The sequence below is a fragment of the Lissotriton vulgaris genome, chromosome 9, assembly GCF_964263255.1.
Source record: "Lissotriton vulgaris chromosome 9, aLisVul1.2, whole genome shotgun sequence".
Lineage (NCBI taxonomy): Eukaryota > Metazoa > Chordata > Amphibia > Caudata > Salamandridae > Lissotriton > Lissotriton vulgaris.
The window spans coordinates 99,473,657-99,489,862 of record NC_141697.1 but is presented as its reverse complement, the minus strand read 5'-3'; the positions used below and the strand labels follow the sequence as shown (position 1 = coordinate 99,489,862).

The window sequence follows — 16,206 nt, the reverse complement described above, 5'->3', positions numbered from 1 at the left end:
AGTGGAATGTTTGACTCATCACGCAAAATGGAATGTGAGGATTCTCACATCTGTCTCGAAGTGTTTTCAAGAAATGTAATTTAAGCTCAAGAAACTGAAAGCCTTTGGGGGTGTGGGTAGGGGGTGAGGGCTGGTGTGGGAGAGCCTTTGAAAACCAGCGCCAAACACGACAGGCAGCACACGCTCGCCCCTTCCTACAGTCCATCGATTTTTCCGGGATCCATTCTCGCCTCCGTTTCTAAACACATCCTCTTGTCAGCGGGGTGCAGTAAAACTCTTATTTTTTGAAGGGGGAAAACATGGAGTGTCCAGAAGCCCCCAAAGTGAGGCATATCGCCATGCAAAGCCGATATTTAAAAAATAATCTTCCAATCGCATGCAATTGTGCAAAATATCAAGAGGAATATTGATGCTCCCCCTCAACTTTACAGAAAGGTTAATGCTCGTAAAATGCATGAAACGAACCCACCACCAAGCAGAAAAAGAACCGAGGGCGCCTTTTCCCATTAAAACAGATATGCTTGCAAGGAGAAACCCCGGTTATTATGCATAAAAACTGCAAGGATGCGGGTTGGCGAGATTGTGTCAAGAACGGGGAAAAAATATACATTACTGCAAAGCACACGCTAATTAGACAGGAATTCGTGTATCTGCCGTGCGCCTCTTACCTCCGACCCTGTACATGTTGGCAGCCATGTCTGCTGTGCTGGGACCTTTGTGGCACTGCCCCCCGGGCCTCCTTCCTCCTGCTCCAGGCTCCCTGTTTCTCTACTGCCCTCTCCGTTTCCCCTTTTCGTAGTTTTTTTCGCCTCCAGGTTACACAAAAAAAGGTGGTGGGGGAGGGGGGTGAGCACTCCGGGTCTTTTGCTTTTGGGTTAAAAAAAATATGGTCGGTCGATAGCGAGGAGGAGGAGAAATGCATTTAAAGGGGCCGTTCCGAATGCAGGGTGCTTGTTTTTGGAGGAAGATGAAGACGAGCAGGAAGAAACAGCAGGGAAAATGTGGACAGAGGTGGGAGACTAGAGGTGAAAACAAGAGTGGAAGGGTTGAGGAGAGCGAAAGTGAGCAAAGCAGAAGTCATGTGACGGAGCTGGGTTGTGTTGTTGGGACAGGCTCGGCAGTGCGGCAAGGCTGTGATTGCGTGGAGAGAGAGGGGAGGTGCTGGTGTGGGAGAGGGGAGGTGCTGGTGTGGGAGGGGAGGCTGTGATTGCGTGGAGAGAGAGGGGAGGTGCTGGTGTGGGAGGGGGGAGGTGCTGGTGTGGGAGGGGGGAGGTGCTGGTGTGGGAGGGGGAGGCTGTGATTGCGTGGAGAGAGAGGGGAGGTGCTGGTGTGGGAGGGGGAAGGTGCTGGTGTGGGAGGGGGAGGCTGTGATTGCGTGGAGAGAGAGGGGAGGTGCTGGTGTGGGAGGGGGAAGGTGCTGGTGTGGGAGGGGGAGGCTGTGATTGCGTGGAGAGAGAGGGGAGGTGCTGGTGTGGGAGGGGGAAGGTGCTGGTGTGGGAGGGGGAGGCTGTGATTGCGTGGAGAGAGAGGGGGGAGGTGCTGGTGTGGGAGGGGGGAGTTGCTGGTGTGGGAGGAGTGCTGCTAGGGGAGGAGAAGCCTGATGCCGGATGGGGGCGGGAGAGGCTGGGCTTGCATGCGATGCGCGTGCATGTACACGGGAACTGCATGAAAACCGCGGGGCTGAAAGCCCTTTGGTTTCAGGATGTTTTCGCCACTTGAATTCTCGCTCCGCTCGATGTGCTTGCGCACATCGATAGGTCGCGAGACCTAAACATACACATTGTAAAACAAATGTGAGGTAAAAAATGTGTGGTTAAGGCTGGCGATCTATTTCCCTGAGTTTTTCCATCGTACAACCAGCTGCCGCTTGCTACCTCAGATCCCACTCATGATCTGCCAGACACTATCTGCTCAGCTACACTGCTCTGGCATACCAGAAAGATGTTCTGCTAGTCCAACCACTTCCCCAGGCATAGGGCCTACACCAACTTGCTTGTTGCTGTACCTCATGACAGTCATGTTGTTCAAGAGTAACTGCACCAGCCTCCACTTGGAGGATGGCAGGAGGGCTTTCAGGGCCAGAAGGATTGCCTGAGCTCCAAAAGTTAGATGCAGAGACATTTGAGTTCCACCTCTCCCAGGTGACTAGCCCACTGAGCAGCAACACATCTGTCACAAACATGAAGGCTATGTGGAGAATGAATAGCGGCAAGCTGAAGGTCAGGTTGGGCCTTCCACCATAGATAATTCTGAGCCATCTTCTGACAGATCTGGAGGGAGTCAGAGGCGTAGCCCTGATGCTGGGCTCACTGATACCTGAGGTTCCACTGCAGGGCCCGCATATAGGGATGAGGAAGATCCATGAGCTTAGGTGCCAGAAATAATGGGATCATATCCAAACTGTCCCAGATTTGCTGCATCGATGGAAAGTCCTTGAAAGCCACCAAGTCCAGGACACAGAATCCTCTGTGTGAGGCACAGTTGGGACTTCAGTTTATTGATGGAAAACCCTCACAGATGCCAGGTGGTTAGCAATCGTCTATAGGTGGTCCATGACTGACTGCAGCTAGCTCGCCTAAGTATCTAGATGTCCAGGTACATTAACACATGTATTACCAATGACAACTGCTATCACTTTCATGTGCATCTGAGTGGCAGTGATAAGGCCGAAGGGAAGCACGGCAGCAGCACAGCAAATAGAAGTGTTCCAACCCCACCGTGAACAGCAGATCATTTACAGTGGGACTGCCGGATGAGTATATGAAAATACATATCCTACAAGTCCAGGGATACCTTCAGGGCTCCGGAGGTCAAAACAGAAAGAATCTAGGATATGGTATGTATCTTGAATTTGTCATTTTTTTTTTTACATCTGTTTATTAGCATAGTTTCAAGAGCAGTGGCAGCATACAGTTTAATACATACAAGCGCAATGTTAATCACGGTGTCACATGCATGCGTTTGCTCAGAGCATAGATAGGAGCATAGTACATTCGATTTTCTTCTTTATGCTGTCGATAAACTAGAAGAGTCCAACAAACCCCGTCCAACCCCGTACCCTCCCTCCACCCCAACAATATCCCTCCCTTCACTCTCTGGGCAGGTACTTCTTTGAGAAATTGACATATGGGTCCCCAGTAACGTTCTGACGCGCAGCGTATGTTCTGATGTAACACACAGGTAGGGTGGGAGAATGTAATCGCAGGTTCGGGGGGCGCCCGAACCCCATTGCTGTGCACCGTGGGTAGTGACCGTGGATGGGGATGTGGCTCATGGTGTAGTACTATTCTAAGCGGTTAATCACTAGTGTCTTCTTCCCCCTCGTCAGTGCCAGCCTCAAAGACCCCCAAAGTGTCAAACCACTCCAGCGATATCGGGATTTTCCGAAGGCCTCTACTCTCCTCTCTCTGTAATGCCTCGCCCTCTGCCTTACCCCAGCGCACTACTTCTGCCCGCCATAAGTCAGGGTTAGGTGGTGTAGACGATTTCCATCTCATCGTGATGGCACGCTTCGCTAGCAACAGGGCCAGGTCCGAGAAGCGCGCCGTCACTGTTCTGGTGCGTGTCAGCGGTCCCAGTCCTAGGAGTGTACTCTCCAGCGTAGGTGGTTGGGGGAGGGTACCAGTCGTCACAAGCGAGGCATGAACAGTGGTCCAGAAATACCCCAATTTAGGGCACTGCCATAGCATGTGTACCAACGACGCGTCGTCTGCGTCGCATCGGGGGCAGTTACTCCTGGTTGCAGGGAACATCACATGCAGGCGGTGTGGAGTCAGGTAAGCTCTATGTAGTACCATCAATTGGATGAACTTGTATTTGGGGTTCCTAGCTACTTTCCTAGGGAATTGAAGTATGCGCTCCCATTCCTTGTCTCGCAATGGCCTCCCAATGTCTATTTCCCACTTCGCCCGCAGTGGTGCCAGTGGAAGCGCCCTACCTGATTTAATGCTAGCTGTGAGCCATCTGGTCAGGTGGCCGCCCGTTCCCATGAGGTAGAGCATTGAGACGAGGGGGTTCGTAATAGGCTCCCGTCCGTCAGGCGACCACGTGCGTTCGATATAGTGTCGGAGTCCGGCGTACAGGAGGAAGGAGCTGTTGGGGACGCCCTGAGTGGTTCTGAAGTCCTCGAAGGATAACAGGTGGCCCTCTGCAAACAGGTCACCTACGTGTATTGCACCTGTATCGTGCCAGGGCTCCAGAAGGGTCGTCGTGAGTGTGCCCGAGCCTAGTGGGATGCCCAGTAGTGGGACCGTGGGGGCATAGGGAGTCCCGGGGGACGTGTATTTCAGCGCCTTCCGCCAATACGTGATCGCCAGTTTAAGAAGGGGCAGAGCGTTTCTAGGTAGAACCGAGCCAGGTAGGAGCAAGATGTGCACTCTCCCTTTAGCATGGTCATCCACCGACATATTAATCTCATGTAGATTGCGGCCTGCCACCCAGTAGGCTAGCCATTGTAGCTGGCACGCGTAATTATAAGCTCTGAAGTCCGGTAAGCCCATGCCTCCGGAGCTGGAGGGGAGTTGCAGTTTGGCCAGACCTATGCGTCTGCGGCCGCCTCCCCACACAAGTTCGATAAGTAGGGAGTCAAGGGTCTTAAACGTTACCGCTGGGATCTGGAAAGGCAGGTTGGTGAAGTAGTAGATAAGACGGGGGAGCATCACCATCTTGGAAACTGCCACTCTACCGGGTATCGAGAGCGGCAACGTCAGCCAAAATTGAACCTGTGACTTCAGTGATCTAATGGCCTTCCCCAAATTGCCATCTATCATCATGCCCGCCTCCCGGTAGATCTGTATTCCAAGGTATCTGAACGTGGTTTCCGCCATCTGGAACATATGGGGGGCGAAAGGTAAAGGGGTCGACCCATCTACGGCTGCAAACGTAAACCCGTAGGACTTAGATTCGCTGATGGCGAGGCCAGAGATCTCCCTGAAATCCTCGAAAACCCGGGAAACCGGGCTCAGGTCACCCCTCAGGTCACGGAGATATAAAATGATATCATCCGCATATGCAGATACAATATGGTCCACACCATGCCGTCGTATGCCATAACGGGGGGCCATTAACCTGAGCCTGCAGAGCAAAGGTTCGAGGGCAAGGACGAATAGGAGAGGGGAGAGCGGGCAGCCCTGTCTAGTGCCCCTGGCTATGGCCAAGGGGCCTGAGATTTGACTGGAGGTGCGCACCCGGGCCGTGGGGATGGTGTACAGCAGTCTGACCCATGCTAGGAATTCGGGCGGTATCCCGAATCTCAATAGGGTGGTAAACATATAGTCCCACCTCAAGGAGTCAAAGGCTTGTTTCAGGTCTAGAGAAATGCATCCTTCGGAATCAGCGTCGATGTTGTCTCCGAGCATGAGTTGGGCCAGGCGCCTAAGGTTCATGGCCGTATTGCGGCCCGTTACAAACCCACATTGATCCGGGTGGACCAGTTGAGGCACGTATCGCACGAGTCTCGTCGCTAGCACCTTGCTCAATATTTTAGAGTCAGTATTGAGAAGGGACAGGGGTCTGTAATCGGCCATGTGTAGACCATCCTTGGACGGTTTCAATAGGGAAGTGATCAGTGCCTGCATGGATGATTGCGGCAGCGAGGACGTGCGTAAGGCTTCCAGATACATCGTGTGTAACCGTGGGGCCAGGAGGTCAATATAGGTGGCGTAGAATTCCGCTGGCAGGCCGTCCGTACCAGGGGCTTTACCCTTTGGAAGGGCTCTGATTGCTTGTCTGATTTCTGTCACAGATATAATACGTTTCAAGTCTTTGTTCTGGCCGATAGTAAGTTGTGGGAGAGTTAGACCCTCCAGGAAGGCCGCAAGTGCGGGTTCCGATAAGGGTTGCGGGGGGCTATATAGCGCGGTGTAATAATCCTTAAACGCCGTGTTAATCCCTATTTGAGTGGTAGCCGGGCGGTCATATTGGTCCAAAACTCTCAGGATGGGGTGGCTGATCGGGGAGTCCCGTAGGAGGCGTGCTAGTAGAGTACCGGCACGGTCGGCCTGCGTATGCTGTCTGTTTGTGTACTCCCTATAGTCTATTAGCCGCAGTTCCTCTAGTAGTTCCGCGTGTCTAATATGCGCCTCTTGCAGTGGTGTAAATGGAACATTGGTGCCCGCTGCCTCGTTCTCTAGGGACGCTAGTGAGCCTTCTACCTCCCTCAACTGGTCTATCACCTCCCGTTTTCTCCCCACCTTAACAGTCATAGCAGTCCCCCTGAGACAGACTTTGAAAGCGTCCCACTCTATCTGCCGTGAGCTGGCTGTGCGTGCATTCGTGGAGAAGTAGGTGTCTATAGTGTCAGACAGAGCAGATCGGAAGACCGAGTCCTCTAGGAGGTCAGGAGACAGTCGCCAGGTTGGGATGGGGGCCAGGCGCCTACCCCACTGCCAAGTGATTTCCACGGGGTTGTGATCTGAGAGTGTCTTCCCCATGTGTTGGGCCCGGACAATCAGTGCTGTGAGGGGACGGGAGCAGAAGACATGATCAATTCTGGTGTGGAGCTGGTGGGGAGGGGAGTAGAAGGTGTATTCCCTTTCTATAGGGTGCATGCTGCGCCACACATCCGCCATGTCCCAACCCTCAGCCCAACTCGCAAGCGCATCAGCCTGCTTCCTGCTCTCGGTAGCCTGCAAGGGAGGGTGTGACCTATCTAACAGGACATCAAGCACAGCGTTGAAATCACCCCCGATAATCCAGCTATGATCAGCCCAGTCCGCAAGCACCCCGTTGACAGTAACCAGGAAGTCCGACTGATTTGTGTTAGGTGAGTATACACAACCAATGACAACCGCCTCCCCGTCCAACAGTCCCCGCACAAAAACATATCGACCCTCATGATCAACCCGTTGTTCCAGCAGCTGGAAGGGAAGAGAGCCACGTAACCAAATCGCTGCCCCCCTCGAAAATGCAGAATATGAGGTGGCGAAGAGTTGTCCTCTCCATTTCTTGCGCAACTTCACCGCCTCAGCAGCATTCAAATGTGTCTCTTGCAAGCATGCTATCTGAGTCCCCCTTCGGTTGAGTTGTGCCAGAATTCTGTGCCGTTTATGCACTGAACCCATGCCACGCACGTTCCAGGTGCACAATTGGTAAGTGTTAAGAGGTCCCATTTCCACCTGTGTGGTGCTGTAATATGAACCAACTGGACGACCCCATATGTCCTGCAATGTTAATAGGTGAGAGTGTCTCGCAGCCAAGTGTTCCCTGAACAAAAAGGTCCCTGAGCCAACGTACCCAGGGGCCAAACCAAGGTGCCCAACGTGGGCACAATTCAGTCAAGTTTGTGTGCATACCGGGGGTGGTAGGCCTCCGTCGATGGGCACTGAACTGTCTACGTGGGCACGACAGCCCACTGTGCAACGGGCCCCTGCACCTACAACCCACATTGTGTAAAGGAGGGGGATAGTCATACGTTACCACCTTTAGAGGATCAATCGCGTCGTAGTTCAGAACTCCTCCGCCATCTGGGCCGTGATCTTCGGGAAGAGCTGCAAGCTGTCGATTGAGCCAGACACTTCAGTGTGGGTGTCGGTGGTGACGGTGAGTCTGTCTCCGGTTGCTCCCGCGTCGTGGGCGGCCAGTGCCTCCTCTGTTAGACGTTGATGTAGGGAGGAAGACGGATGCCCTGTTGTCCGGCGTTCGGAAGGATGCGTCGTTGCCGATGCGCCGTGGGGCGAGTGATGTCCGGGGCTGTGAGCGACGTCCTGCCGGCCCGGCGAGCCCCCTCGGGTGTCGCTGTGGTGGTCGGTGAACGGGTCCTGTGATGCCGGCGGTGTCAAGGTGACCTCCATCCATTCCGCCGCTTCCTCAGGCGAGTCGAAGAAATGCGACTTGTTATTATGCAGGATTTTGAGCCGAGCAGGGAACAAAAGCGCATATTTCATGTTCCTGTCCCGCAACTTGCGCTTCACCCCAAGAAAGTCGGACCTGGCTCGTTGAACCGTGGGCGTGAAATCGGGGTAGATCGAAATGTTCCTGTCCTCGAAGCGTATCGGTGCGTCCTCTGTGGCCGCCCGCAGGACGGTCTCGCGGTCTCTGAAGTGGAGGAGACGAGCGATCAGGGGGCGAGGGGGTGCCCCTGGTTGTGGGGGCCGCGACGGCATCCTGTGGGCCCTCTCCACACTGTAGAGGGCGGTGAGATCTCTTTGGCCCACCAGTTTCTTCAGCCAATCTTCCACGAATTGCGTGGGGTCTCTCCCCTCGCTCCTTTCCGGAATGCCTAGGATGCGGACGTTGTTGCGGCGGGCACGTCCTTCTGCATCGTCCACTCTACCCCACAGCTGCTTTAATTGCTTCTCCACGTTCTCCAATTTCGTGGAGTGTTCCGTCTGCTGCGGGATTAGGTCGTCCAGCGCTATTTTTTGCTCCGCCACTCGGTCTGCCAGCTTGTTATGGTCGGCCTTTAATAGGGATAGGCCGGTCGCCATACTGTCTATGCGCGATTCTAGCGCCTCGCGCGTCGCGCGTATTTCATTCAAGATCAGATCCATTTTGGCGTCTTGCGACCCTTTACCGGTCGGAGGGATGATGTCCACGTTGGAGGAGGCCAGCGGGTCCTCAGAGCCCGTGGACTGCACGTCCGTCCGGGCGCCCTGGTCCTGGGGTTTGCCCCTATTCCTGCCCATAGTTCTCGTTAGCAGGGTGGCACTGCAGTGGATACAGCAGGTCGCCGCGGACCCACGAAGAGTCCGGCAGAGGATATACGAGGACCAGCCACTCACCAGGTAGAGACAGGCGTGGCGCGGGGCCCAGGGCTGGTGAGGGCGACGTAGCTTATCTTGCCAAGGTGTCTGCGTGGGTTGAGTCGGCGCAGCGCCGAAGGCTTCGCATGTAGGCGCTACCCCAGCGCCGTAGAGGTGTCGTAGGAGAGGAGGCGATGGGGTCCAGGCCACTGGAAAGTGCGTCTGTTTTGCCTTTCGGAGGCGCGGCAAAGGTCAGGGCTGCAGCGCCGGAATACAAGGTCCAAGCTCGTGGCGCTCCACCCCCCCCAGGTCCCGGCACCTGTGGTCCGTGGATTCGCAATATGTGACACCTTGCGTCACGTGGACGCTCCCGATCGTCGTTCCGACGTCGCTGGGGCAGACAAATGGGGTCCGTCAGGGTTCAAGGGCCTTCACCAGGCCCCTACGTGCAGATAAAATGGCGCCTGAATGTTCCTGATGCCTGGCCGATCCTCAAGTACAATGCGGCGTAGGCAGCTGGGTCACGGCGTTAGTGGTAGGGTGAGTGCGCCACTCGCTCCGCTGTCCTCGTCGCAGCGGCGGGACGCTGGAGGCCCGCTGACCCCCTGGGCGGGCGGGAGGATGGTCCGGTGGCGCCCCCGAGTTCCAGAGGGGGCCGTCCAGCAAAGCAGCCTGTCCGTGCAGTAGTGGCTGTGCGTGGAAGCCAGCGGAGCCGCAGCGAGGATGAGCACCGCAGCGCACTCCGGGGTCGGCAGGGAGAGCAGTAGGAATCCGAGTCTGGGTCCCGAGTGGACCGCGAGTGAGGCTGTGGGTGGGCCGGCCAGGCCGATCACTCCAGGACGGGGCTTCGCTGTGGCCTGAAGGCCGTACCAGATCTCACCGCCGGAGCTCAGCAGCGGAGACGGCTCAGAAGGGCTGCGTTGCACCGCTTCCCTCAGTCAGCCTCCGGAGACAGCCTGCGTCGAAATTAGGGGGGTTGCAGGCAGGGAAGTGCAGGATAATTAGCTCGTGTCTAGGGCATAGGACGGAGCTAACAAGCTACACGTCCACCATTGACGGCTCCAGGCCACTCTTGAATTTGTCATATCACAGAAAGGCATTTAGTGGACATAGACATAGACCTGAGGCCTCCGTCATTTGTCAGTTAAAGGGAAGTAGCATGAACAGTACCTTTCTCCTCTTTCTTGGAGATGGCATCAATTTAATGGCACTATTGGCAAGCAGAAAGCAATCTTCTTGCACTAAAATTGCAGAATTGTCCACTGACAGTTGTGCTGATGAAGGGGAAAAAAACTGTTGGGAGAAAATTAAATGTGGGTGGAGCCCCTTTGATTCTTAAGGCCCATCTATGTGTCTTATGTGATGGTTCCCCAGTTGTGGAGAATATGTCATATCATGTTTCCTACTGGCTGAGCATCGGTCGGTGAGGGCAAATTAAAGTGGCTTGACAGCTTCTGCAATCGGGGAGGACAAGGTAGAGAGCAGCTGTTCCTGCTGGTGGGAAAGGCCTATGCCATCACCACAACCTCTGCTTAGATAGGACATGCCCTCCTTCCTGCTGTTACCCAGGTTGGGGAAAACAGGTGATGTTTGGAGGCTAGCCCCCTCGACTAACCCTTAAACTTCAATTACGGTTAGTGGACTGGCCTGGCGGGAGACAAGAGTTCCAGGGATTGTGCCTTGGCTCGAAGTCTTCAAATCTAGTTGAGTGCTCAACCAGCCATCTTCGCAAACTACAGACAAGAAAGGGCATGTCTATAAGGGATGCCTGGATATCCACTGAAAACCCTGTTGCTCAGACACAAGTATGCCTTCTAAGCGCTACATTGGTGCCAATACCTATGCCCAAACAGAGCATGGTGTACAAACGAGCATGCAAGACATACTTTGCTGCATCTCGGTCTCTCATGATGTATCTAGCCTACTGGCATTTTGGAAATCCAGGTTATAGCCTATTTTTAGTATAGTGAGAGAGAGCAGATTGTCTGCCTCTGAGTCAACATCCGAGTCATGGGGAACTTCACGCATATCGAGAAATGAGCTGGAGTTAGATCCAAATACGGTTTCTGCCTGTGATAGGCCTCGCTTCGATGTAGATGCTAAATACAAGAGTGTGGCTGCAAATTGGCCAACGGTGTCTTTATGATCTTATAGTGCAACATAGGACAAAGGGAGCTGATAATGGCTTGGGGTCCGAGACTGGCATCAAACTTGGGTCCTGGAGTTGCATCAGCTTAGAAGGAACTGGTGTGGACCCTGGAGCAGGAGAGTAAGTATAAACTGAAATAGGAATAGGCTTGGGAATGGATCCCATGGGGTCAGCTGGCACTTCGGGATGGCCCACATGTGGAAGTCCAACCGGAACCCAACATGGTTCTGTGGAGCTCAAAGACATGTAAGAGAAATCCTGAAGCATCTGAAAGAGCTCCAACATGGTTTGCCCAAAGACTACTATGTATTGCAAGGTCAACAGGAGCGTTTGTTTTTCAGGACACATGTGGACCAACTGTGGGGCTGCACGGGAGTGTAAACTTGTGGTTTATTACTTTTCAACTGATGCTCTGTACCTTTGCATCTGATTTCGAGCGACAGGTCAGGGTTGAGTCCCATTTGGCCTTCTTGCACTTATCAAGAGTATTCAACTTCAACTTACCGGAAGACTTGGAGCAGGAATGCGACAGACTCCTTGAATGAGATCACCAACAACTCTCCAACTTGGAAGAGGATATATTTTTAGACGCTGATCTTTTCTTTATGTTCCTCCTTCTCCTGTATCACTCTCAGGTGCATGAGGACACACTTATTACAAGAGAAAGTGTACCAAAGGCACACGTCATGTGGGTCCCTGACCGACATCTCCTTCCTGCAAACATGGCAGGACTTCACTTCTGTTGTTTTCAGGGCCGATAGTGTCACTAGCATAGTGCATACATTAAGAACTTGTCGCAAAGCAGACAAGTTGGGAAGGAGCTGTAGGGTTCTTCCTAAGGATACATACAGAAAGGAACTGATGTCAGCATGCAGGGATGGCCCTAATATGCGCCTCTGCTCTGTCACTTTCGGAGTAGAACCGAGTCACCTCAGAGCCAATGGCGCCATCCGCAGCAGCATTACTGACAAATTTTTTTAGATTCAGCTGGGAGATATTCTTTAGGTGAAGACACTGCGGTTAGACGTGTCCAACATTTTCTTAATCCTCTTTCAAACCAATACAGTTGATATTTCTAAAACGTTCCCTAGAACCTATGACCACGGTTTGTCAATGGGGACTGGACCACCTCTTTAGCTAACACACTTCTCCTTCTCTAGAGATTTTCAATGTTCGCATGCAAACCCTCTCACTCTCAACTCTACCAAGTGCCTACAAACAATCTGGTACTCCTGGTGTTTCATGACATGGGGCACATCTCAGTATCATTCTCAACAGAGACATAATCCACTATCACCCATCTCCTACGCACCTCAGGCTCGCAGTAGAGAGGCTATGTAGTATTCTTTTACATACTGCACTTTTATATAAAGAAAGGCACTGACTTCTTGTAGTGGTCAGCGCTACTGGATAGAGGGAAAGGATTAAGGGAGAACACGTTATACACAGTACAGCGATTAGAGAACTACCAGGGTACTTAAGATACTAACCCATAGAAAAAATTCAACATCAAATTCTTCATTTTTCCTTTAATTTCACAATGCAGTAGGAGTCTTGGAACAACAAAGGATTGCATATCCTGAAGTATTGCATATCCTGAAGTAAACCTAAGTATGTTATTTATTCACCAGCAGGAGGGCCAACCTTCTTGCAACCTGTTCGGCTGCCAGATGACCTACTTGGAACCCTACTTTATTATAGCTCCCACAAATGCCCCTCACCATTGTATAACATTGTGGCACAATACCAACACATCAACCACACTCAATTGACAGTCTCTGAACACATTACACTGTGAGAATCATGGGGCCAAGAGTTTTAGTGCAGTGGAATGCGCACCTGTCAAGGTAAAATCGAGACCTAAAATGGATTTCAGATGTGGCTGTCATTTAAAACATTGATCACGGAGATAACACATATGCTGATACCTCAAAGATACTGTCATGTTACAGTTTACTAACAATCTGAGTCTTCAACATTTGAAACCACTGCCACAATCCAAGATTGCAAATCTGAAAAATATGTGGGCACAATATTTCCACACTACAGGATATATTTATAATTTGTGTTTAGCGTTTTAGAGCCAACTTACATTTGTGATCACCAATTGACTATATTTAGTTATTTTACCATTACAGCTGTGTTGGAGCAAAATAAAAGGACAACACCATGAATTCTAGTCGCAATATGGCCTGTCAGTGTCACCAGGTATGCCACTTAACACTTGTCTGGTGTTGATTACCTCAATCGCCAACTGATAGTACTCTGCTTCCAAAAGGCGATTCCTCAATCGTATTACAGCTGCTGGCTGCAAAATCTGATCCAGAGAGGGTATGCTGGGGTAGGTGTTTGCGACAAGAATCTTCAACAAGTCCACTTTGCTGTAGTAGCTGTTTAAGAAAGAAAACTGTTCAAGTTCACAATACATATGTACAGTCATACTGCTGAAAATGTGCTTTAAATTAGTCCAATCACCCAATTAAATTGATGAGGAATTGTAATAAAGTATTTGAAAAGGATTGCAAGAGTATAACATCTGGCCCCTTGCGATTATAGAATCTGAGACAGCACAAGTTGGGCAGCCCTAGCGATTATATACCTTAACGAAATTACTATACACTCTATTCTTGTGAGGAGGAACAGTTAGGCTGTCATTATACAATCTACGGCTCTGTTATTGCATGGATGGTTTTGATAAGTGTACCTTTCTGTTAACATTTCTCATTGAGCCTGTTGAGCTGCTCTTTTGGCCGTATGCCTGTGGTACTATCTATAAAACTCTTCGCATCACTATTATTTTATGACCTGCTCTTACAGAAAGACTGCTGTGCTCCTAATGCTTGAGATTAGGATATCTATTTTCTGTTGTACAATCATGTTCTCAATGGCACTGATGGAATGGGTGGTAGGACAGAGAAATATTCTGTTTGTGGATCTGGAGAGCATATGCACCAAGGAGTCTAAATCACCATAACAAGCTGTAGCTTTTTGACCCTAGCATCTGCCCACAACACAATCATGTGTGCATGCAGTGGATGCACATTTAGGCTTAGTCGAGCCCATGTGGATCAGAGGTGCCGAGCATGTGCATCCTCTTTACAGAGTGAAGCTACAATCGGGCTATAAAAGACTGACTGTAATGGCAGTGAAAGGATTATAATAGTTGGACAAGCCTTTTTACTTTCACCTGTTAGGGAGAATGATAGACTGACCTCTCCTGCATTTTTTAAAATTGACCTGCAATCCCATACAACAATCTTTCACTCATTCATGTTGGACATTGATGTTGCATAAGGAAACTTTACTTCTGTGTGCAAAGGATAAATTTGGAGAGCATATGACACATGGGCTATGGCCACATTAGGTTCCATTCCGTGCTTACTGTATTTAAAGTGATGCCGAAACGGATGGGCTGGAGTGAGAGCCTAGACTGTAGATGTGATTAGCAGGGCTTACTCCAGAACACTGTAGAGATTGTTTATAGTGGGTCAGATTGAGCAGCATTAGGGAGAGGAAAGAAAAAGGATCTCATTGAAGCTAGAGATTTCACCCTGCTCTATCCTGACCCAATGTCATCTAGAAGGGCTATATGGGTAGCTGCTCTTGCCTTTGTGTCTTCCTTTTGGGTTGCACCTGGCTGGAGCCTCCCAGCACCACCACACCATTCTGCTCATATTTCATGACAAAGACTTTAACTGGACCAGTCTGAGTTCTGGGCTGCTCTTCCCAGAACCAAACTTATAAGTGACAGTTTGAATACACAACTGCTGTATGCAACTTTAGAATAGAGACTGGACAGAAACTTTCATAGATCAGTGGCCTGGGGAACTTCAAAACAAGACTGCCTGACAGGTGGCCTAGTCCCTGCTTCCAGTCGGAAAGCTGACCAACTGCTCAGGAGGTGTATTTGAAATGCCAATACATGAGGAATTTGCTGCAGAATAGGTGAAGGTCCATCAATGAGCCAAGACGAAAAGAACTAAAACACACCCACTACAGTTAGGCTAAGTCCAAGGCCTCCAGTTGTAAAAGGCAAACTTAGGCTAGTAAACCCTGTGTCCACTGTGACTCATTAAAAAGTTCCCAAAATGGGTCATCTTTATACAGGTTGAAAACTATCCCAACTGTAATTTCCATTGTGGGTAGGTTAGTTATATTCATGGCAGTAAAACGTTACCGCAGTGACAATGAATGTAGTCTTAGCTCCGTCTCGCCACCCTTTACAACAGACATTGAAAGTGTGGCCTTCAGGGAGGATTGGATGAGTCATAGATTCTGTGAATACGTTTTTTATGGAAGGATCCAGCACAAGTGCCCTATTTTTAACATCACCCTGCCAGCCACAAAAGCATCACTGCCTTTCAGCCCAAATTGCATGTCAACACAACATGCTAGGTGTGTGAAATAGAGTGTGTCTGTGCAGGGCTTAAGTGGCTGCTGTAGCTGCTAGTGAAGCCTGTAGTGTTGGGTGTGTCTCTGTACCTCCTTCTGCCTGATCATGGTGCCTAAATAGCCCCTGTCCTTCTCTGCCTGAGCATTTCTCCTCATTGCATCTGCTCTACAAGTGGTGCTATGGGCCTTGTTCGAGGGTCTAGAGGACTGCTGTTTCCTTCATCCTTATTCCTGGAAGACTGCTATGACAGCAGGCGAGCACATGGACTCGTAGAATTGCAGCTACCTACCACCACCTATGGCTAGAAGTGTGCAAACCTTGTAGAACACATTAGGAAAATCAACTTGCTTACAAATCCTTTTTCAAAAGACCCAAATTGTGCATGGGGAAGTCAATAAGCTGGGGAGGTCAGTGCCAGCCTTAGCTCAGGAAAATAAGCAGTTACTGAGCAAGGCAGTCACAGGAACCAATATGGTAACAAACAAACAGTAGGAAGAAGAAAACGAGAGCTATAGTTCCACATGAGACGCAGTGAAATGCCAGGAAACCTGGCCTAGGAAAGCAACTGAATATAGCCATGAAACACGCCACTGAAGAGGAACAAGCAACCACAAAGACAAATTAGGAATGACAAGCAGCAAGCCAAGACAGCACAAGGATAACTCAAGCTCCCTAGGGAAAGATAACTATAATAGTGTCATGGAACATGGCTGGCATTTCCCAAAAATAGGAGACCCCGGCATGTTGGAATTTGATTTGATTTTTTAAATCACTTTATTTATAACATTTATGCCACTGTTACAAGGTTGGTGACCTTTGTTTAACTACCGGTTTTCATTTCATTCAAGTTGCATAGCAAAAGTCAATGGAATAATTGCAGCTGCTTAAAGATGCAGCATAAAGAGAAAAATCCTTATGATTTGAGTCCATTAATGAACACCTGCCTGTGAGGAGCTCTCCGACGGTGAATTCCTCAGAGGCAG

At 50.7% G+C, this 16,206-nt stretch overlaps 1 protein-coding gene across 3 annotated transcripts in view; it reads right to left on the bottom strand.

The window, feature by feature from the left end:
- Positions 1-16,206, bottom strand: part of ZFYVE26 (zinc finger FYVE-type containing 26) — a 710,441-nt gene that overhangs the window by 180,703 nt on the left and 513,532 nt on the right. For all 3 annotated transcript variants that reach the window (XM_086937127.1, XM_086937129.1, XM_086937128.1), the window contains one exon: positions 13,073-13,220. In XM_086937127.1, the coding sequence (XP_086793253.1) occupies positions 13,073-13,220 (148 nt within the window). The remainder of the gene's footprint in view (positions 1-13,072; positions 13,221-16,206) is intronic.